Source organism: Macrobrachium rosenbergii, chromosome 16 (assembly GCF_040412425.1).
Source record: "Macrobrachium rosenbergii isolate ZJJX-2024 chromosome 16, ASM4041242v1, whole genome shotgun sequence".
Lineage (NCBI taxonomy): Eukaryota > Metazoa > Arthropoda > Malacostraca > Decapoda > Palaemonidae > Macrobrachium > Macrobrachium rosenbergii.
In genome coordinates this window covers 5,670,498-5,695,497 of record NC_089756.1, presented here as the reverse complement: position 1 = coordinate 5,695,497, position 25,000 = coordinate 5,670,498, and the positions used below count along the sequence as shown (strand labels likewise).

The following is a 25,000-nucleotide window of genomic DNA, read 5'->3' as shown; positions in this document are numbered from 1 at the left end:
TATTTGTCTGTCCGTCCGCACTTTTGCTGTCCGCCCTTAGATCTTAAAAACTACTGAGGCTAGAGGGCTGCAAATTGGTATGTTGATTACCTACCCTCCAGTCATCAAACATACCAAATTGCAGCCTTCTAGCCTTGGTAGTTTTTATTTTATTTAAACTTAAATTTAGTCATGATAGTACGTCTGGCACCGCTATAGGTGCCAAAACACAGGCCACCACCGGACAGTGGCTGAAATTTTCATGGGCCGGGGCTGAGAGTTTCATAGAGCATTATATGCTGTACAGAAAACTCGATTGCGCCGAAGAAACTTCGGTGCATATTTTACTTATTTAGCCTATATGTTTTATTTAGTCGTAATGCAGTTTAATGGTATATTACCATCCGTTTGTACAGTTTACTGAAATGCCACTTTCTCCAGACCAGTACTTATGTCGCAAATTTTTTTTTACTCGTGTTAAACGAGAGAGTTTTATATAACGATATAGTTTATATATATATATATATATATATATATATATATATATATATATATATATGTGTGTGTGTGTGTGTGTGTGTGTAATTTGTATGCATAGTGTATGGGATTATCAAGCAAGAAAGTATGTTCGTAAATTATCAGTTTATCCAGCTTTTCCCAAAAACGTGCTGTTTTAAATCACAATGAATAAGGTATTACTTAAGAATGCTGTTCAGATTTGAGTAACTTCTGAAAAGGTTAAAGAAAGACCATCCCCTTTCAGTCGATTTCAGGAACAATCATGCTAAAGAAACTTTTGCACAATCTCCTAACTTCCTCTTAAAGATTTCTGCGACGAGTCTTGGGTCAGTAGGGGTTGTTGGGAATCTTGTCCTTGACCTTGACTCGGTCTCTTTAGTTGGGGTAGCTGTTATTAATGAGCCTTTCTTTCAGGTGTTTAAACACTCATTGAATTGGTAATTTTAACTTGTTTTTGAGATTATATATATATATATATATATATATATATATATATATATATATATATATATATATATATATATATATATATATATATATATATATATATATATATATATATATATATATATATATATATATATATATTTATTTATTTATTTATTGATTTATTTATCTATTTAATAGCCAACAGGATAGCGCCTACTTTGGCGGTAAACCCAATTACTGGATGACCCTTCATCACTAATCTATGTGTTCGTGCCAGCTCTCTCTCTCTCTCTCTCTCTCTCTCTCTCTCTCTCTCTCTCTCTCTCTCTCTCTCATGCCACGAGACCTTCCTTTCGTACAAAATGCTGAGCGGAAGGAGCCTGGTGGCGGTGTTGTGAGAACGATTTCTTTTTTTTTTTTTTTCTTTCTCTCTCTCTCGCCAAAGTCCTGTCACGTCTTCAGCCTTCCAGCGGCCTTCTCCTGCTGCTGTTTCTGCTGCTGTTGCCCTGACCGGTTGATGATGGTTGTTGGTCTCTTTTTTTTTTTATTTTGTATTGATTTTTATTTTCTTGTAATTGCTTAGACTCGTTTGGTGTAGTCCAAAGTTTGTGGTGGCGAGTGAATTATTGCGGAGTGAATTTAAGTCTGTCTTCCTCGTGCCTTACGTGGTCAGCTCCATGTTGGGAAGGTTCCTACAACTCTTAGAATTATCTATGGAAAACGGACTGTTGAGAGAGACAGACAGACAGAGAGAGAGAGAGAGAGAGAGAGAGAGAGAGAGAGAGAGAGAGAGAGAGAGAGAGAGGATGATTTCAGACAAAATTCCCATTATAGTAAATGCGAACTGATCAGAGAGCGACAATTGAACATTAATCGCTTTGAAACAAGTTATTTTTTTACGTAAATGGATATGCAGATTTGCGAGAGAGAGAGAGAGAGAGAGAGAGAGAGAGAGAGAGAGAGAGAGAGAGAGAGAGAGCCACTGAACGGACAGAAAGACAGGATGAGAGAGATTAAGAGTAAAGGTTTAAGCATATTGCATGAAGGAACTTGAGAGAGAGAGAGAGAGAGAGAGAGAGAGAGAGAGAGAGAGAGAGAGAGAGGCGAAGGCAAGAGCAAGCGAGCGAGCAAACTAGTTCAGCTGTTATGCTTTGAAACAAGTTGTTTGCTCTTGCAAAAGCGCGAATTTGCATGGCGTATTGACTTGCCGTGTGTGTGTGTGTGTTTCTCCAGAAATATTTTAATAACAGACTTGCGGTTTTCGTTTCGGGGTTGTAATGCTGAATTTATCCTGTCGTTGTGTCTGTGATTTTAGTTTTTTTTTTTAGGTCACGTGTTTATACTTCCGCTAGGTTGTGGGTCTGCTTGCAAGTTTGCTTTTGTTGATTGCTGTTTGTTGAGCACTTTTATGTGCAGTATTCAAAGTACCACCACTTGTTCTGCAAAATGATAATTGCCTAAAATGGAGTTCTCTCTCTCTCTCTCTCTCTCTCTCTCTCTCTCTCTCTCTCTCTCTCTCTCTCTCTCAAGCCCCTTTGTTGGCCGAGTTGTTGAGCTTCAGACGTCATTCGATGGGCGGAGTTATTCGCCGCCGGCTGATGAAGAGTTAGAGGAATTTATTTCTGGTGATAGAAATTCATTTCTCGCTTGTTCTGCAAAATGATAATTAGCCACGTAAAAATAAAATGGAGTAGGAGAGCTGTTAATCAGCTCAGTGGTCTCTCTCTAAGCTCTCTCTATACTTCTTTTTCTCTCTCACACACACACACACACACACACACACACACACACACACACACTTCTTTTAAACATGTTCGTTTATAATATTATGCTTAAATCACTTGCTGTTAATCTCTCTCTCTCCATGTCTATCTGTCCGTCCGGTGGCCCCATTTCTCTCTCTCTCTCTCTCTCTCTCTCTCTCTCTCTCTCTCTCTCTCTCTCTCTCTTGCATGTTCGCTCATACAGTTATGCTTAAATCGTTTACTGTTAACCTCTCTCGCTCTGTCTTCTTATCTATCTGTCAGTCCGATGGCCCCCACCTCCTCTCTCTCTCTCTCTCTCTCTCTCTCTCTCTCTCTCTCTCTCTCTCTCTCTGTTACAGGGAAATTTTAGATTTGCTTTAGCAATTGCCGCGTCAGATACGCTGTAACCCAGTCAAGCGAATAAAACAGCCAACCCGGGATATTATAAGTCCTCTGTTTCACTCTCTGGACCAACCACCCGTGTTTGTTGGGGGCTTGGGGGGGGGGGACAGCTCTTCTGAATTTATAACCATTACATTCCACCATTGCGGCCACTGCCATGTCGTTACCCTGTTCTCAATATTTCTTGACTTGAATGTAAAGTGAGCTGACAAACTCTCTCTCTCTCTCTCTCTCTCTCTCTCTCTCTCTCTCTCTCTCTCTCTCTCTCTCTCTCTCTCTCTCTGTAGCTTAGTTCAGCTCAAAACAGCTGAGTTGCCCAGCGCTTGTTAGTTCGGTCTCAGAAATTCATTCTGCTTCTCTGGATCTAAGCGACGCAATAGGCATATACTTAGTTGTTACCAGACTGTTTCGGGTCGCTTTTTTTATTGAGAGAGAGAGAGAGAGAGAGAGAGAGAGAGAGAGAGAGAGAGAGAGAGAGAGAGAGAGGGAGGAGGTGGGGGAGGAGAGCAACTGGCGTGAATGATCACCACTCTGTCAGAATGTCGTCAGGTAATAGAAAACGTGAGGACCTCGCCGAGGAAATCCTCACCCCTCCGGTGTGGAGACGCTCTTATTAAGAGGTACATTTCATCTCTCTCTCTCTCTCTCTCTCTCTCTCTCTCTCTCTCTCTCTCTCTCTCTCTCTCTCTCTCTCTCTGAAGAATATTGAAGTAGCTGTACAAGAAAAGATCGCTGAGACGTTAATGGTGTGGTCAAAAACGAGTAATGATAGTTTTACTTGCATCCGTATTACAAAATAAACAAAGGAAATAGAAGTTGTTTCTAGAATTCATTGGCGGAATGCCTAAGATTGTCTTAATATCGGCGTTTTCGGTTTCATAGATGAAACGAAGGCACACCAGTTTCCATGAAGGTAAGAAATAAGAAGTAAAAATCGCCAGTAGATGTGTTTGCCAATGAAGTTTTGTCAGAAATTCTGGATTCCCAAATAAAGAGACATTTGAAGTCTCCCTGGGTAGTTTTAGAAAGTTCGCATTTATGCAGGTAATGGATTAGGCTATCATAATTCGTCTTCTTTTTCCTGTTTGTTTGTGTCGAAAGGACAGTCCTTAAAGGAGAAATTTATTTGATACAAGTTTTTTCTTAGGCCAGAAATTCGATTTCAGCGTCCAGGAATGAAATGGAGCCTCGAATTTTGATTTGCAATTCTTCTTATTGAGGGTAGATAACACTAACTTAATCTCTCTTAGGTTATGTTAATTTCCCCAAGTCGAAACACTTTAGAGTTGCAGCCCCTCCCCTTATTGAGCCTTGTAGCCTTGAGCTGTTCACTTCATTCATGGTACCCTTATCTTTTATTCTTCAACTCCTCTTCTTCCTTTCTTCTTGCTGTCTTCGGTTGAAGAGGTGATGAACATAGTTGGGATCAAGGGAGAAGGACCTCGAGGAGAATCTACTGCAAAAATTCTCTCTTCATAAAGGAGCCAAAGTTTAGCTGGATTTTTTTTTTAACCTCATGCTCACTCAGGAGTTCGTGTTGTGCCCTGAGGTTAAATATAAATAGTTTGACCGTACCCTGAGTTAAATTTTAGTCTGAGCGTACTTCGAGGTTAAATTGCATGAACGAACCTTTGAAGTTGAATTGTGTTAACGTCCTGTCTGTTATTGATAGTATTTAAAAACGGTTGATACTTTTTTTTCAGCCGTGCTGGGTCATCCGTGTATTTATACCAGTATTAAAAGTTAGTCTGTGAATATTCTTGTTTAAATACCCTCGAATTTTTAAGACAATATTGACGAATGTTAAGCCAAACGTTGGTCAGTCTTGCAAGAATTTAAATGAATAGTTATGGGAACATAGGAGAGCCTAGCGAGGCTCAACATTCAAATATTAAGGGGAGGAGAATTAGTGCTTATGATATTCCAAATACGAAAAAGCTTTCATAGTAAAGTCTGGCTTTTGAGAGAGAGAGAGAGAGAGAGAGCCAGCGAGCGCGTTTCAGAAGATTTCACTGCTATTCATAGTAGATAAGAGCCGAGCGCTCCACCCAGGAATGAGGTCCCAAATTTGTCTAAATGTCTTAACATACTAGGTACCCTTAAAAGCATACTAACCTCTATTTATGCATGTATGTGTATTTACATATGCATGTACACTTACACATACTTATGGGTTTTCGAGCACGTATGAGGGTGAGGGGGTGTTTAAACCAACAGTGACGGGGAGAGGCGCGGGGGAATAGTTAGAAAGGGGAATTCGTCTGAACTTCGCCGAACAACCAAATAGGTTTTAGGAACCACCCTCCTCCCTTCTCCTGCCCCCTCCCCCTTCCCTCTATGAAGATCTGATTGACTCCTTCGAGTGACAGCATAAACTTTCTGCATCCGCCTAAGTTTGGCCATGGATTACGGGAATGGAGTATTGTCAATTGACTACGGAGAGAGAGAGAGAGAGAGAGAGAGAGAGAGAGAGAGAGAGAGAGAGAGAGAGACTGACTGATTATTTGGAAATAGAATGATTGAGAGTTGACGAAGTAGCGAGAGGGATAGAGGACGATTATTAATTAATTGATTACATGGAGAGAGAGAGAGAGAGAGAGAGAGAGAGAGAGAGAGAGAGATTTGTAAATTGGCTGCGTTTGGAGAAAAGAGTACAGAGTATAGAGAGTGTGGTAGGGGGAAGGAATGGGAATTGACCGAGGAGTGAGCGAGAGAGTAAATAAAAATTAAATTTTGATAATGAGAGTCAGTCGATAGCGCAAGAATAATCGAAAGGTGAGAAAACAGTAATTAAGGAGATCTGAAAGACGGGAGAGATGAGATTTAAAAGCATTCGCAATCGATGTTTGTTCTTGTCTCGCGTTCGTAATTCGATTACAGCGATTACAGCCTCTTCTTTCGTTCTCTGCAGCGAGCGCGATGTAAATTGAAGCCCAATTTTCGCGATAAAACCAACATACGTCGAGTTCCCCGTTGCGCGGGATGCCAATTTACCTTCATTTCTCGACGATATAATTACCTCCAGGGTCCCGCAGCCGAGTCTTAACAGATTAACGGACGAGAATTAGCAAGATAACGAGGGACGCTGTTCCTTTGAACTCAGAAAAGTCCGACGGCGCTTGGAATAAAGTGGGAGAGGTAAGACTTTCCAACGAGACTTGCTTCCACCAACCACCCTCCTCCCGAATTGCCGGGTGAAAGTCAATATGTTTTCGGTTTTTACGGCTCGGTGGGACTTGATGAAATTCAGAATCGAAAAATTTTCTCCTCTTTTATTTCCCTCTGCAGTGGAATATATAGACGGAGTGTTCATTCGCTCTTTTAAATACATGTAATTTCCTTCGGCGAATGGAATTTTTTTTTTCCTTTTAAATTAGTCGCTTCAGGATTCGTGAGCAAAAGATGTTGGCACATTACCACTCTTATAGTTGATTTGGTTATGGGAAGAAATCCCTCTACAGATGATGATATTCCCCCCAATAATAGCCTATTCATCCACGCCCACAGAAGGCTCTTCATTAGTAAACAGTTTCTTGTTTGCCCACATCAGTTCAGTTTTGCTCTCTTTCCTTCTTCCTAGAAAATCCTTATAAAAAATAATTTAATCTTCCTGTATTCTCCCATTCCTTACACAAGATCAAACCACTGTATTCTCCTATTCCGTACAAACCACTGTATTCTCCCATTCCTTACAAACCACTGTATTCTCCCATTCCTTATACTAGATCAAACCATCTCAGTGCTTGTTATGATGGATAAGTAGCAGAGCGAATAAAAGTATTTTGGAGATATTTAATTGGTGATTAATCCAGTCGTTAGTTACTTGGTTGCCGTAGGATAGTAATCACTAAAAGTGAATTTAGAATATTTTTTCGTACGCGTAGCCAAACGGTAATAGTGTAGGCTTCTGTAAGTAAGATGGATAGGTAGGTCCCGAGAAGAAGAAGAAAAAGAAGTAGATAGAAGAAGAAAAGCAGCAGGGAAGGACAGAAGTTGGTACATTGATGGACCTTTACAAGGACAGATGTGACGTGACTGTTCTTCCCCTACCTACCCCCTCCTTTCTTTCTAAGACTCCGCATCTTCCACCCCCTCCTTCTTTCTAAGGCAACCTAGAGGCCTTTGGCTTGTCCCTTGTCACCGACTTCGTGGGGTCGTCGGATGGCGTCTCAACGGCCTTTTAATGTCCCCCGACGTCCATCAAGAAGAAGAAGAAGAAGAAGAAGAAGAAGAAGAAGAAGAAGAAGAAGAAGAAGAAGAAGAAGTAATGACAGGACGATGAAAGTCCTTCCTTCCCAGCCTCCTGTCATGAAGATGAATTGAGGTTGTGGTAATCTTTCTCGGCTTAATTTTATATGATACAGCAGCTGTATTTTTTTATTGTCATAACTTACTCGTAAAGACCTTTCTTTTGTTTGACAATTTTATACTTGAAGAAAAATATGAATTTCCTGAAACGAAGAAAATAGCCGTTAGACAGTTTTAAAATTTTGTCAGAAACTTCAACATTTGCAGTTAATCCAATCATGAACTTTTTTGAAAAATTATAATTTAATTGACAAAAAAATCACAATCTAAGTAATAACAAATCCTTCGAGACAGCCCTCTGAGAGCTGATAATCAGCTCAGTGGTCTGGTAAAAGTATTTTATTTTTTTATTAATAATAATAATAATAATAATAATAATAATAATAATAATAATAATAATAATAATAATAATAATAAGAAGAAGAAGAAGAAGAAGAAGAAGAAGAAGAAGAAGAAGAAGAAGAAGAAGAAAAGAAGAAGCCATCCCTGAGAGAGCTAGTAATCAGCTGAGTGGTTTGGTAAAGCCATTTAATAATAATAATAATAATAATATAATAATAATAATATAATATAATAATAATAATAATAAACAAATCCTTCGGGCCAGCGCTGTGAGAGTTGATAATCAGGTCAGTGGTCGGGTAATAATAATAATAATAATAGTAGTAATAATAATAAAACGGTTTCTCCTCTAGTTTTCATAACACATACAGTAAATACAGCACTGTTGGAATACTAGAATTTTGTGTGTTTCTTTTGCCTAGTCCCAGGTAGCTGAAGCTTACAGCAGATAATTAATTCTTTACTCATTTCGACTATTATTATTATTATTATTATTATTATTATTATTATTATTATTATTATTATTATTATTATTATTATTGTATGAAACTCAGTTTCATATGATAATAATAATATCGCTATTTTTGACGGTTTCGGTACACCATTATTATTATTATTATTATTATTATTATTATTATTATTATTATTATTATTATTATTATTATTGTGTATGAAACTCAGTTTCATATAATAATAATAATAATATCATTATTTTTGACGGTTTGGGTACACGATTATTATTATTATTATTATTATTATTATTATTTATTATTATTATTATTATTATTATTATTATTATTATTATTACAGAGGCATCTTGTAGCTGTGTTTTCACTCGTGCAAGTGAAACAACATTAATACTTGATCAAGCAGAGAGAGAGAGAGAGAGAGAGAGAGAGAGAGAGAGAGAGAGAGAGGGCCGGGGGCGCTTTAGGTTTTAGTCGTTGCAACCTCGCATTGTAAGGAAAAGTTTAAAAATTAATGGCGTGTTGTCTCTTTGAGTCCCTAAGACAGAATAATTACTTCTTTGATAATAAGGACATGGTGATAATCGTGATAATTTGATTATGTAAGTTATCGGTTTTGTTTATTTTGTTTTAATTGTATTTAGAAAGGGTTGACCGACATTTTGAATTTTTTTTTTTTTTTGCGTTTCATTTTTAAAAGTTTTCATCCAAAGAATTAATTTGCTGCAAAGTCTTATATTTTTTCGTAATATAATTTATTTTGTAGTTTTACTACAGTCCTCACAAGTTAGTGTTTGTAGCGTTACCGAGTAATTTGTATTTTGTGAAGAAACATTAATTTTACATGAGGTCCAAACTGAATGGGACTCTTCGCAGTGAAAGCACGCTACGTGTGATGAATTTCAACTAACATTTTGAATTCTTGTCCTCCTCCTCCTCCTCCTCCTGCTCCTGCTCCTCCTCCTCCTCCTCCTCCTCCTCCTCCTCCTCCTCCTCCTCCTCCTCCTCCTCCTCCTCCTCCTCCTCCTCCTGTTATGACCTTTCCACCTCTTGGTCAATTCATTATTAACTTTTGGGAGAAATCTCGGCGCCATTCTTCAACCATTATTGGTATTCTCGAGGCGCGCCGCTGGAGCGCATCTTGTTTTTTCTTTTCCCTTTTTTTTTTTTTGTGGCCCTGTCGAAACTCCTCCTCCTCCCCTGAAGTAAAAGGTAGATTGCAGAGTAGGAGAAGAGAGAAGAGGAGAGAGAGGAGAGGAGAGGAGAGGAGAGAAGACAGGGCTTCCTCCTACCTAGAGGGAGAAGAAGGTAACCAACCAACCATCGGTTGCGTCATCACCACCTCTGTTGTTCATCCGGATAGGGCGAAAGTGTTGGTCACCAGGGGTGTCATGAAAGGGAAGAAGAAGAAGAATAGACATTATCCACGGAGAGAAAAAAAAAGGGAAAGGACTTGGCAGCTTGTTTTTCTCAGTGCCAGGCACCATAAGCGTAGACACACATTTGTTGTTATATGCAAATCTTGCGTCTATATGGTCATAGCCTTAGTCAATCTCTCTCTCTCTCTCTGCCGTGTATGTGAATGCTAGGCAGTTGAGAGGTCATTATCGTTTTGTTATGTATTTTTCTGATTTTGAATAGGAAGCCGTTTTACGCCAAGTTGTCTTAGCCATGAATAAAAATTGTTACCGAATTTTTTTTATTTCTAAACTGGACATGACGCCGTGTGCTTAGACGCAATTTAGCTTTGTGCGTTGCGTTTAGAAAGCGAATGATGACTAAGCATGGGCGTTTAGTATCGCAGGTACAAGCATTAAATCCTTTCGGTTATACAAGAGAAATTTAGCCAACACCTGCCACTTGCTTAGTCTCTCTCTCTCTCTCTCTCTCTCTCTCTCTCTCTCTCTCTCTCTCTCTCTCTCTCTCTCTCTCTCTCTCTCTCTCTGTTTATAAAACATCAGCATTCGATCCCCAAATCAGACTGAATTTTTTAAAAATCCCGTATTGAAAGGCTCTCTCTCTCTCTCTCTCTCTCTCTCTCTCTCTCTCTCTCTCTCTCTCTCTCTCTCTGTCATGAAATGTCAGCGTTCGATCCCAAATCGGACTTGTTTTTTTAAAAATCCCGTGCCTTTGTTGACCTAAGATGTGAATTATATTTTTGATAAGTAATAGATTGTTGTGGTGAATAGCGAAAAAGAGAAAGAGAGAGAGAGCACAGACGTGAGTGATTATTAGTCGAAATGTATCTTCCTCATTCTTTGTGTCGTGTCTCAGAGTCAGAACTATGTACCATCATATAACGGAAGGTTGTGGTGGGGGGGGGGGAGGAATCTCATCCGATCGTGTTGAAACCATTCATAAGATATTCATAAGATATATAATCTCTCGTGTTTGTTTTAGGATGGAGGTAAGACAGAGGGAGGAGGGTGGGGAGGGGGTGGTGGGTTATGCCTGTGTCGAAAGATGGGTCCACCCTCCTGTGAATCACTTAGCATAAACACATCACTTGATCTTATCTGGAAGAGCTGTTGATTCCTCATAAAGGGATACTTTTTAAGGGAGAGTGAAAGTTGTTTTTGTATGCGGCGTACAAGGTATGGAAGAGAGAGAGAGAGAGAGAGAGAGAGAGAGAGAGAGAGAGAGAGAGAGAGAGAGATAATTCAATTTTGATGTTTGGCAGTACCTTGTTAAAAAAAATATGTAATATATATATATATATATATATATATATATATATATATATATATATATATATATATATATATATATATATATATATATATAAATTGCGCAGTGAATTAGCGTTGATCTCGAACTTCTAACCAGTGATGAAAGGGGAATTACTCCTTTTATTCTTGAAATTGCAAGGTCTTATGTTGACAAAGTGTCCAAAACTTAACCTTTCGAAGGAGTTGGACTTTCCCCATTGTTTCCTCCTTTGGGTTCAAGGCTTGTAGCGATGGGCTCTCCCAAAAGTGGGAGAAAATTGAGAAGTTAGAGGTCACTGCGGTTGTAACGAACAGATTTAGTGTGTATCGAGTATAAAATGCTAGTATAACTATATATATATATATATATATATATATATAGTATATATATTATATATATATATATATATATATATATATATATATATATATATATATATATATATATATATATATATATATATAACATATATGACATCGCGCTGCATAGATGCGTAGCATGTCATGACATCAGTGAACTTACAAACTTTTGTATTCCTGTATTTAAGTAGCTTAAATAATATACCAGGTATGAGAGTACCCAAGTATATATTTTCACAAGGTTTTAATTTTTTTTACTTTTTTAGGTTTTTCGTCGCGTTTATATGGGGTCAATTTTCCTCGTATATTAAAGTGGGTTGATTATATTAAATGACAGATAGGTACCCAAGCAATCAAGTTTGCTATTATAAATAAGGTTTGATCCTACACAAATACAAATATTCTTTCTTTTGTATAGAGACAAATTCCCTATGTAAAGAACTTTAGGGTTGTACGTTACGTTACGAACAAAAAAAACAAATTTTAAAAGTAATTTGTATTTTTCCTAACACAAACTTAAAATTCTTTACATAGAAGCTAAATCCCTATGTAAAGAACATCAGGCTTGTATGTTACCAACAAATAGCAAATTTTAAAAGTAATTTGTATAATTTCCTAACATAAGGTCTGTATGTTAGGAAATAACACAAATTACTTTTAAAATTTGCTATTTCTTGGTAACATACAAACCTGATGTTCTTTATATAGGGATTTTGCTTCTATGTAAAGAATTTTAAGTTCGTTGCTTTAGGAAAAATACAAATTACTTTTAAAATGTGTTTTTTTGTTCGTAACGTACAAACCTAAAGTCCTTTACGTAGGGATTTTGTTTTATGTAAAGAATTTTAAGTTTGTTGTTTTAGGAAAAATACAAATCACTTTTAAAATATGTTTTTTTGTTCGTAACGTACAAACCTAAAGTTCTTTACATAGGGATGTTGTTTTATGTAAAGACTTCAGTTTTGTGTTTTAAGAAGAAAAATACAAGTTACTCTTAAAATTTGCTCATTTTTTTATGTAGGTCCGCATTACTGTTGTTAAGTGTTGTGTAACGAAGCATGCGTCCATAAAAGTAATTGGTCACCGTTAATCGAAATGATTTTTTTTTTTTTAAGTTTGTCCTGGACGAAAGAGAAAGGAAGGCTTTCCCCTCCTGATGTGAAAGTTAAGAAGGCTCACTCTTCCGTTAAGAGGGAAAGTAGGAGTGTAATGAAAAAATAAATTAAACAGCTGGTAGAACAGAAAACGCTTCTCTCTCTCTCTCTCTCTCTCTCTCTCTCTCTCTCTCTCTCTCTCTCTCTCTCTCTCTCAGTGATAGCACAGGGTTTGAGGGGTATCAACGTCAGCTGGGACGGAGAAAAGGGTAATGGGCTTGCAGCTTCTTTTACTTAGAGAGTTCTGAGTTATTAAAAATAAAGAAAGGTGTGTGATATAAATTTATACGGTGCTGGAAGCATTTTGTATTTGTAGTTAAGTTTACCTTCTAATTTCTATTAGTCAGTGGAAATGTATGTTGTCATGATTTTTTTAGTCGTTTGGAATGCGTGTGGTAGTCCTGATATATATATATATATATATATATATATATATATATATATATATATATATATATATATATATATATATATATGTATGTATGTATGTATGTATATATACACATATATTTATATATATATATATATATATATATATATATATATATATATATATATGTATGTACATAGATAAAGTGCAGATATGGCAGATAGAGCCCCGAGATGCCGACAATTTACAAGGTTTCATTGTGGTATTTGTAGCTGTGCGCAAAGCAGCGGTTAATTGCGATAAATTAGCTTTTTTAGAGTACAGCACACTCTCAGTTATTTGCTGATCACCCTTCATCTAGCAGCCTTCCAGATGAACACTTGTCCACTTTTGACGCTGTGGTCAGAGAATGACAGAAGATGAGCGCACTAAACAAAAGTGTTTTCCAACTCCTTGATGATTGTCTTCTCTCTTTTGAGTGAATGTGTCTACCGATAAGGTGTTTACGACCTGTGTTCCCCGAGGCCAGAGGTCAGGGGTCTTGGCAAAGAGAAGATTGGGTCTCAAAACTTTATACTTTTAGGTTTTAGTCGAAATTATGATCCTAGTGCGCCTGCGCCAAAGGATTTCATTTAGAATATATTGGGTCTCAGAAACTTTTTTTATGTTATAGTCGAAATTTTGATCATAGTGCGCCTGCGGCAAAGGGATTCATTTAGAATATGTCCGGTCTCAAACAATCTTTTATTATGTTTATTTTGACCTTAGTGCACTTGCGCCAAAGGGATTCATTTAGAATATGTAGGGTCTCAATCTTTTATTATGTTTTATTTTTATCATAGTGCGCCTGCGCCGAACGGATACATTTAGAATGTCTTAACCTAATGGTAAGAGTAACATTCCGTAGGGCAAGACGCTCTGTTGTTGTCAGTAGGATGTATGATTGTAGAGAGACACTGTTTTTTTTTTCGTCGATTTAGTCGAATAAAATTTTGTCGACTCCGAAGGTGGAAGTCATTACTGTGATAAACGACTTGCGCCCCTCGGCTCGCTGTGGCGCTGATCGATAACTTATTTAGGCGATTAAAATCTTCAGAAAGATTCTGAAAGGTAGGCAGATTATTCACATAACCCCCCCCATTCCCCTCCCCTTCCCATCACCTCCCCTTTCCGTCCTCACAGTCATGTATTTGGTTTTCAAAAGGCATTTAGTTTTAAACCTCTTCTCCTCCCCTTGCCCCGAACTGTCGTTTATTTAGTATTGAAAAGCAAGTAGATTCCTTTTAAATCCTGTATGACATCAGATGACTTTTGGTAGCAAAGAAAAGACAAAATTCAACATTTTTGTAATTCCAGGGCAAAGTAACTTTTTTGTCTTTGCCTTTGTCCATCAGAGGTTTGTTACTGAAGGGTGAGTCACCTTAACTCTCTCTCTCTCTCTCTCTCTCTCTCTCTCTCTCTCTCTCTCTCTCTCTCTCTCTCTCTCTCTCTCAGCGAGGACTCTTCTTCAGCCTCTATGAAAGCAAACGGGAAACTTTCTAGACCTGCTGACGAGTTAGAAATGCCCGGGAGTTAAGCTAAGCATTCCTGAAGGAGTAGGACCCCCTCCCCCCCCCTCCTTGTTGTTTCTGAAGGGTCAGGCTTTCACCTGTCTTGAGTTCTCAAGACTGACTTGGCTTAGCGTACATGGTTTTGGGAAGGGAAGGGGAAGGAGTAAGGGAGGGGAAGGAAAGGAAAGGAAAGGAAAGGAAGAAAGTGAGAGTTGTTTTGATAAACGGCCATAACGGGAACTGCTTGACCAATCTTGTACAAACCTTCGGTTTCGAAATTGCAGGCATTAAGCATCTAACACAGGAGGAGGTATATATGATAGTGATTTTTTTTTTTTTTTTTTTTTTTGCTTTTCCAGTTCATTATTATAGTTTTATTAGTGAACAACATCACGTTGAACCACGTAAATTGTATACTTGCTAAATATGTAGGTCAGTGCGTTCTGAAAAAGAAGGAAGTTCACAAGGGTCGTTCAGATTTTCTCACCATTTTGCTGGAATTAAGCGATTGAAAGGCGCAGACAATGATGGTAGTTGTGAAACTAGTTTGCAGTTGAATAGATCTTGGTGAGAAATCAGTTTTATCGTAGTGTTAACATTTAAATATGACTTTCCGTCATGCAAATATAAGAACAGATCAGATTTATAATTGTTATATGGTTCAGATAAGCATGAAAAAGTATTATTGCTGTCGTGATGCAAGATTTCCCTTCATAAAACAGATTTTTCATTTTTAACTAGTTTCATATAGATTTCCTAAGAATACGATTAATTCTATATTTTTTTACGAATAAATGTGTAAAGATTTTCCCTTTTTTGTTTAGCCGGTTCATGAATAATAATTAAAATCTTGAAAGTTTTTTTTATTTTTTTGATCAGTACCTGATTGACATGTTCATCAAAGATATTCTGAGACGGGAAAAGTGAAAGTCCAAATTAATTAATTGGTCGTCGATATCTGAATCTGTGACAGATCAGGACCGTTGTGTGACTCTCGTCCTGTTTAATTATTAATTGAAGAAAGGTCTGGTCTCTACGGGATCAATTCACGTCTTCGAGAGTTGCGCTCTTTTCGTAAAATGCCTTTTATAGAATTGTGTAGGCTGATTAAAACGGTTCCATTATAGCAGCAATGTCGTCGGCATGTCTCAACATTTTCTACAGAATGCTCTCTCTCTCTCTCTCTCTCTCTCTCTCTCTCTCTCTCTCTCTCTCTCTCTCTCTCTCTCTCTTATCAGGAATTTAGACACGATGAAAGAAGAAACTAAAAACCTTGAAAAAATATTACCATATATGACCTCGTAACACTAGCATCAAGCCAGTCGGAATCTTCCGTGCAGAAGTCAAATCTTCATAAATATCTAATATTTATTTTATTTTCATTTGATCAAAACCCATGTGTTTTGGTGAGCTGGGAAGTTCTGTGAATGGCCTCAAGGCTGTAAGGTAAGATTTGGCTGTAGTTTCACGGATTATAATTGAAAAATAATTTTACTCTGGAAGCATAAAATTATTTTTTATAACTTCAAAAGTTTCTGTCATACCTTGATTAAGACTGTATACATACCATTGTGTGGCCTTCATATTATTTTAAGAATTCCTGAAAGTCGGCAGATGTGTTCTAATTGAATAAGAAAAAATCCACGAGAAAATCCTTAGGCGTTTTTTGACAACCTTTTAGGCCTTTATTAAATGTCACTTTTGTGTACTTTTATTGATGGTGGAAAAACTGCTTTTTATATTTGTTCTGTGTATGCCGACTGTTAGAGAGAGAGAGAGAGAGAGAGAGAGAGAGAGAGAGATATGACATAGAACGATGCCTGCAATTCTGTAAAATAACCTAATGACTTGTCAACACGTTCTGGCTTTAACTCATTCCTTGCCTTCCCTCCCCTTCCCCTTCCCCTTCCTCCTCCTCCCCAGGGTGGTCCAGTGGTGCTGCTGCTATGAAGATCTCTTCCAACCACCCCCCTCCCCACTTCTCCCCGCCCACTCAAACCAAAATTTCTATTTGGTGACCATAACCATTAATGATACATTTTAGAATCGTGGACGCCTCTCTTCCGAGTCAGAAAGGCCTCGAGAGAAAAAATGTGTTGTTTTGCAAATTGCATTTGTTACTGCAGAAGTATTTGAGCTATGTGCTGTGTAGTGCTTGTTTTCTGTGAAAAAAAAATATATAGGGATTTTATTTGCAACTGTTCACCAAATAGAGAACTGCTCCCGTTAAAATAATGACTCCAGGATTCAGGTGATATTAGTTCAGTCAGGAAAACTATGATGGCGGGGAGTTTATTCCCTCTTCTGAATAACCAAGAAATGGGAGGACACTACAGTAATCCTCTGGATCCCCTCGGATTTAATATGCTGCCATTCTTGCCTGTGGATATTTCAGTTCAGTAAATTCAGTGGAATGTGTGTGAGCCTGTGTGAAATAAATCTAATCAGTGAAATTTTGTCGGAAACTTCAACGTTTGAAATTAATCCAATTATATACCTTTTGAAAAATGTTAATTTAATTGACAAAATAAAAAAATAAAGAATAAAAAAATATAAAAAATTATAAATAAATACAAATCCTTCGGGCAGCCCTGTGAGAGCTGATAATCAGCTCAGTGGTCTGATAAAACTATTTTAAAAATAATAATAATAATACATTGAATTGCAATGGACCCCGGTATTGGGAACTTCTTATGTAGCCTATACCGAATTTGAGAAGTAAGTAGAGTTTGTAATCATACTCTGCATAGTAAGGTTGGTTTCTGACATGCAGCTTAGCCAATCTTTAAATATTTTTCGCTGCTGTTTGTGGTTGTAATAACCTAATGCTTTTTAAATACACTTCTTGTTTGTTTTACCTGTGCATACGGTTACATTATAAGATTCATTATATTCCGGGAAAGTGAAAAATTTCGCAAAACACTAAAAGCAGAGTGAAGCAACAAGTAGATGATATCGCTTTGTAACTATTTATCCATTGATAAAGTCAAATTTCAGACGTGGTACGGAGCTGAAATTGCTTTTTTCTTACGATAGCATTATTTTCTCTCAGTGGGGTTTCTTGAATTTTTCGAAGGTGGGGAAATCACCAAGAATCCGTTGAAAGTCAAGCCATCGCATCGTAATTATATTTATATAAGCGTGCTTACCCCATATGAAAAATGGGAAAAAGCACGTTAAACGAAGAAGAAGAAGAAGTTTTTGTGTGTAAACAGTCATTCGTTTTTGACTCCACCTTTCAGCATCGCAAACTGGACTTGACCATCTTCGTTACGGAGGGTGCACAGAACCCATCTTCCTGAAGGAATGTGAAAGTGTTCTTTTCCGTGTTCCGGTTGATAAGAGTAAAGGGGAGGTGGAGGCTGGGGGAAGGGAAGGTGGGGAGAGGGGGGGATGTTCGTTTATTGTCGGGTATGGGTACGCGAGATGAATTGAGTAGTAGTATGTAGACAAGTGGTAGGAGTGAAATGTTACATCTTGCCAGTCACTTAAATGAGAGAGAGAGAGAGAGAGAGCAGTAGCACTTTAGAAAGAGAGAGCACCGGCACTATATAAAGAGAGAGCATTGTCACTACAGAGAGAGGGGGGGCCACTGGCACTACAGAAAAAAGAGAGATAGGGACCTGAATTATATATATATATATATATATATATATATATAGAGAGAGAGAGAGAGAGAGAGAGAGAGAGAGAGAGAGAGAGAGAGAGAGAGAGAGAGAGAGAGAGAGATATTCCAGCCATCCACTTCATCCCAGTCTTCATCACCATCATTTTTTTTCCTTCCCCTCTTCTTCAGTCAACAGTGACTCCCCAAGTTTTATTGTAACCTGCAACTTCTCAGAATTAATTAAGAGACTTTTCCATGTAAATGTTATTTGCCTATTTTTTCCCCCCATTCCTTATTTTTCCCTTACAAGGGTTAGGAGTAGATCAACCAACTACCGATGTGGCGTGTGTTTGTTTGTGTGTGTGTGTGTGTGAAGGTCTTACTCGTCAGAATTAGATGTTGGGGAAATGTTTCAAAATCTTGGAAGTAAAGCCTGACGTGTAGGTGTTTAGGTTTAGTTTAGGTGAAATCATAAGGTTGTCTTTTGAACCTCAGGTTCTGTTGGGAAATTAGAAAGTTATTTCAAGAATCCTCAGATTTCTTTTGGAAACTGAAGTGATTGCAGGAATCTTAATATACTTTTGTTTTTGTGTTGAGGTTAAGATAATCTGCGTCCTGCTTTAGGAAAAAGGGAATGGTCATAAACAGGCTTTTGTATGTGGTGAAATAATATTACAATATTTGAAGGTCCACGATGCAGAGGTAGCTTAAAATTCACGGTGTCCCTAAGTTGAATATGGGGTTGAATGTTTAATTTCCTTGTCGCTGTTGCTGAATGAAGGCTAAGATAATTTTTAATGGCAAGTAAACATCTTTTAACATACCACTGTTGGACTGTGGAAGTCTCACTGAGAATGTTGTGCAACTGGAACTTTAGAAGTCCAAGCGAGGATGCAATGCATTACTACCCTAATATAGTTATCCTTGTAATTTAATAGTTTTCTTACATTTTTTTCTATCTATTTATTTTTACTTTTCTAATAATTGATCTGTTCTTTCTTTATTTCCACTAACCTTCTGTTACTTCTTTTAAATTAACACTATATTCTTCGGAAGCTTGAATTTCAAGTCGGTGTCCCCCCGCGGGCTTATGTCATATGAATAGGGTTCCTCTTCTGAAAAATAATAATTGTGAATGAAGGAAGTTCTTTTAAATTAACCCCCAAAATATTTCTCCACACCTTTACACGGTCACATAGTCTTGAAAGAACCAAGAGTATAACTTGAACATTATAAAGAATTATGACTTTGTGGAAATTATTCAAAAGTTCAACCCATGTGGTGATAACCAAGTGAATATAGATAGGTAACATCCTAGAGGGCATCACCTTGCAGTGGTAATGATGTGAGATAAAAAAAGACAAAAAAAAAGTGAATGTTGTGGTTGCAACGTGACTCCGACACTTGCGGCTTAGTCTTCTCTGGTTGTCTCTTGGTTAACGTTTCTGCTTTGACTTATCATGATTGTTTCTGTTCAAAGAAAGGTTTGTATTAATTTAATTTTGGCGGTTATTAATTTTGTTCTCTCTCTCTCTCTCTCTCTCTCTCTCTCTCTCTCTCTCTCTCTCTCTCTCTCTCTCTCTCTCTCTCTCTCTCTCTCTCTCTCTCTCTCTTTATGTGGTTAGGAGACCAGGGAGCAGAAAAACAGTCTTCACTTTCCTCTCATGACGGTCGAAAGTATTGTCATCAGAAGACTCCATAATACTTTTCTCAACCCTCTCAGGTGGACCACAAATCAAAACAAATGGTCTCCCAATTTTATATAGACAAGAGAGAGAGAGAGAGAGAGAGAGAGAGAGAGAGAGAGAGAGAGAGAGAGAGAGAGAGCTCTAGGGGTAGTGAGTGGCGATTTTGAAATTTCAAGCTCATTTAATCATAATTTTAGCTTGTAATGAAAATGTAAAGGTTAACGAATAATTAATAGGCGTTTCTTTAATTCAGACAATTATACTATAGCAAAATCCACCGCCCATTGCAGTTAATCCCCTCCCACTGCACGCCAGTGATTGGCTAGCTCTCGAAAGCGGGAATGACGTCACACAAATTAACAGACCATATGATTACCAGTACGGATTTGACTCCGTTCAGTAATGCTGAGCTCCGTGCATGAATGGTGGCAACACAGATTTGAGTTCCTGGAGTTGTGTAATTAATATCTCCGATAAAAGATATACTAAGTTATATAATATCATTATGAAGATCTTGGGTTATTCTGTCTGTGCATCTTTTTTGTTTCTTTTGATCATGCGCTACCTGAATATACAAGCATCTTGTTTTTTTTTAATCGATGTTGGCGTACATAAGCGATCTGCATGTCAAATATTAATATCACTGTGAGATTAGCCCTACATATAAAACTTTTATATTTTGAGGCAATGACAGGGCATAGGCCTACACGTCAATTTCTTATATTTAGAGGCAATGACCAGGCATAGACCTACACGTTAAATTTTTGTATTTTGAGACAAAGACAAGTCATAGGCCTGCATGTCAGTGTCTTATTGTAAATAGTTTTCTACCCGTATCTGTTGGAAATAGAGTAGCTTTTGATTAATATAGTAGCTCCGACCCCACGATATATAATGTGTATGTATACGGTGAAATGTACACGTATAAGCACGTGCATATACACATACATGTGTACGTGCTTCGATGGCCATAGTAAATGTAACGCCACTTATACCGCAGAGAATAAAAGTAAAATTTGTGGGAATGTAGCTGATGGCACACATGACCAATCATAGGCTGCCTCAGCCTTACACAAAACTATCGAACTGCTCTCAGTGAATTATAATGAAATTATATTTACAAGAAGTATAACAAATTATATTACTGTGATGAGTAAATATAAGGCTGCTGTAGCATTTCTATGAAAATGAAGGCTATGGTCGGAAGGCATCATAAGATACATAACGGAATAAAAAAAAAATGATAACTGAAAAACTTATGTATGAGATGATCCAAATCATTCTGCGAGTAGCCCATGAGTCATTTGATTTTGGGGGCATTCTTGTAGATTACCCTGTTGGACAAAAGGATACATAAGCGTTAGTAACTCTCTCTCTCTCTCTCTCTCTCTCTCTCTCTCTCTCTCTCTCTCTCTCTCTCTCTCTCTCTCTCTCTCTCGTATCAATGTTAGGAGAATATTCTAGCGTGGACTATATTCTTAAAGATCTCGATTACTTTTAATTAAAACAAACGACTAAATTTCAATTAACAATAGTAGGCAGTATTTTATGAATATATCTATGTTTATTCTGCAGTGTTAGGTTACCATATGAAGAATTTTCGAAGACTGTACAAGCACTATAACAGCAGCAACAAAAACAAGAATAACCACAACAAGAACCGCAATAAAACGGCTGAATGTAAAATAGGCCTATAATCCAAACGTCATAAGCTGCGTAAACCGACAAAAAGATTGGACATTATAGGTTTCCGTCGTTTTTTTTATGATCCTGTTATTTCAAAAGGAGATAATGTCCTTGATGAAAAATCTCAGCAAATTATATCCAGTAAACTAAACATTGGCATGTTCTGGTTTTGTAGAGTGCAGTCACTGCTTGTTATCCCACCGAATGTGTGCAATTAAATCGATTTTACAACTATTAAAATACAGTAAAATTTTGCAAAATCAATGTGAAATACCATTCTTCATAGCTCTGAGATTCTTTGTCTTTAAATTTAAAATGGTGAGCACGCTTGGCAATAATCAGAGGGTAATTATTATTGTCCAGTGATTCAAGTGCACCGATTCGATCGCAGACATCCCCTGTGTCACCTCCATGGTCAGGTGAACCTCATTTGCGAAAAGCAACATTGTTGCATCGCGGAACACTCCTGACTTCATTCATATATTCCTTTTTTTTTTACCATTTTTAGGGAGATGTCCATTTTGATTTTATTTCAGGGGATAATTTAACGTTTCCTTTTGATAATCAGCAGAACTTATTTTAGTTCGGTAAAACAACCAATGCTAAATTAATGAAGTTGAAAAGAACCACAGATTAACCAAATTTCCGAAACCATTGCCAACCAATCAGCTTCAATGAATGGTTGTGACGTAAGCAATGCTGCAAAGAGCCGTGTATTTTGCTATAGTCATGGCTTGTGACGTCATAACCATGTTGTTCCAGAGAGATATATATATACATACATAAACACACACACACACACACAGTTATTCCTCCTCTTCCTCTTCCTCGTCTTCCTCATTCCTCGTCTTCCTCCTCTTCTTCCTCTTTTTCTTCTTTCTCCTCTTCCTCTCCTTCCTCTTCCTCTCCCCCAAGAATAGTCTCGAGAAGCGAATATCTCACTCCATGTAACCAGAGGAAGATGTCACGGGTGTCTTCATCCCTTCTAATATCATTTTAATGGAACTTTGTCTTCGAGGCGAGGTAACTTCGAGCTTAGTTTAGGCCCACTTAATTTATCATCTCTCTCTCTCTCTCTCTCTCTCTCTCTCTCTCTCTCTCTCTCTCTCTCTCTCTCTCTCTCTCTCTCTCCCCTACTACTAGTACTTCGAAGGAAGAAGAGAGGCTTATAACTTTGCACCTGATCCCCAAGTTGGGTTAAAGTTATCTGTGATAACTTGTCCTAACTTGGGCGGTTCGGTTAGCACAAACTTAGCCCAGCCAAAGTTAACGATAGGTGGCAGTAATGGGAAACGATGGCGTCGAATATACAAAACTTCGACAGGCGATATTTTTTTTTTTTTCCTCCTTTCATCTGGCGGTGTCGTCTTTTCGCGCCGAAGGACGATATCGGCCGAGATATCGACCTAGATACACATCAGCCTAGACACAAATCGGCCCAGACGTTATCGGCCCAGACAAGGATTGGCCTAGACAACATCGGCCTTGACATTATCGGGCTAGACACACATCGGCCTAAACACACACACACATTAACCTAGACATTATCGGGCTAGACACACATTGACCAAGGCGACATCACCCTAGACAGTATCGGCCTAGACACACATTAGCATAGACATACATTAGCTTCGACATTATCCGGCTAGACACACATCGACCAAGGCGACATCGGCCAAGATACACTTTGGCCTAGACACACATTAGCTTAGACATTATCAGGCTAGATACACATTGACCAAGGCGACATCAGCCTATACAGTATCGCCTTAGACACACATTGGCCTAGACACTATCGGGCTAGACACACATCAGCCTAGACGTTATCGGCCTAGACACACATCGGCCTAGATACACATCGGCCTAGACACACATTGGCCTAGACACTAACGGCCTAGACACACATCGGCCTTAACATTAAAAGGCTTAGGCATTGCTGGCAGAGAGTAAGGTCACGTTATATCCTCCAAATGAATGTCCCTCCCTGGCAAGAAATGCAACCGGAAAAAGACCAAATCGTTTTTAAAGTGTCATTCACATTGTCTGTCACTTGTATGGTGCTGTAAACAACATGTCGCAGATGTGTGTTTGTATGCATGAGAGAGAGAGAAAGGATGATTGTTAAGATTGCTGGCCCCCAATATTGCAGCGTTCATACATATAAGTTTTTGTACTCATAAATGCTTCTTTATGAGCTACCTTCATAGATTTCTCTCTCTCTCTCTCTCTCTCTCTCTCTCTCTCTCTCTCTCTCTCTCTCTCTCTCTCTCTTATTGTGTCTTGTTAATTTGGTAACCCTCAAGATTGCAACGTTCTTATATATAAATTCGTGAACGCATACATGTGTCTTTATGAGCTACCTTAAATCTCTCTCTCTCTCTGTGTGTTACTGTATCTAATATATCTTGCTAATTTTGTGACCCCTCAAGATTGCAACGCTCATACACATGAGTTTTTGACTCTCTCTCTCTCTCTCTCTCTCTCTCTCTCTCTCTCTCTCTCTCTCTCTCTGTAGGTCGTGGTAGTATCCATAGTGCTAAAGTAACGTTCCTTGTGTCTCCTCTCGTTCCAGAGCGGCCGCGTTACCGAACGGCGTACGCCTGCGAGGGCTCGACCCTCAACATGGAGTGTGACCCCGGTCACGTGATCAACCTCATCCGGGCCAACTACGGCCGCTTCAGCATCACCATCTGCAACGAACACGGGAACACCGAGTGGTCGGTCAACTGCATGAGCCCCAGGTCGCATCGGGTCCTTCACGATAAGTAAGTGGCGGATGTTTGTTTTTGTTTGGTGGGATTCTGTATAGTATCTTTGGTCTTTGGAAAAGATATTTTAGGAAATTTTTTTAAAAGTTTTTTAGGGAATGTTTTTCTTTGGAGACGTTTTTCTTGTGAAATCTTTTTTTTTCTGAGGAAACGTTTTTCTTCGGAAATGGTTTTCTTAGGGAATTTTTTATTAGGAAGGGAATTTTTTCTTAGGAAAATTTTCTCTGGAAAGGTTTTTTAGCAAAGTTTTCTTTGGAAATTTTTCTCTGGAAACGTTTTTCTTAGGAAAAAATGTTCCCGGGAAATATTTCCTTGGAATGTTTTTTCCTTGGAAATGTTTTTTTGGGAAACGTTTTCTTATGGAATGTTTTTCTTTGGTAAGGTTTTCTTAGAAAACTTTTTCCTTAGGAAAAGTTTTCTTAGGAAAGCTTTTATTATGAAAGGTTTTTCTTTGGAAACTTTTTCTGGAAACTTTTTCTTTGAAAACATTTTTCCTGGGAAAGATTTTTTTAGGAAACTTTTTTTCTCTGGAAATTTTTTTTCCAAGGAAAGGTTTTCTTAGGAAAAGTTTTTCTCGGGAAAATTATTCTAGAAAAGATATTTCTCAAGAAATTTTTTTCTTAGGAAATGTTTTCTTATGAAACTTTTTTTCTGAAAAAATATTTCTCAGGAAAGGATTTTCTTTGGAAACGTTTTTCTTTTACACTTCTGACTATTTTAAATAGTCAAATAACCAAATGCGATGTAAAAGAGCAGCAGATGCATATAATTGCCTGAAGTGATGTTTTCATATTAATTTCCCAATCACATTAACGCAGGTAATGCTTACGTATTGATATTTTATTTTTCATTGATCTCAGAAGTAAGATGTTTATGTCATTGTTCGTACTTAGTAAAATAACATTTTCACTATAAATG

The 25,000-nt window shown here is 37.9% G+C and overlaps 1 protein-coding gene across 1 annotated transcript in view; it reads left to right on the top strand.

Annotated features, from left to right (window-relative positions):
• LOC136847070 (latrophilin Cirl-like) overlaps positions 1-25,000 on the top strand; it is a 608,429-nt gene that overhangs the window by 513,644 nt on the left and 69,785 nt on the right. The window contains 1 exon segment of the mRNA XM_067118341.1: positions 23,887-24,079. Within this exon segment, the coding sequence (XP_066974442.1) occupies positions 23,887-24,079 (193 nt within the window).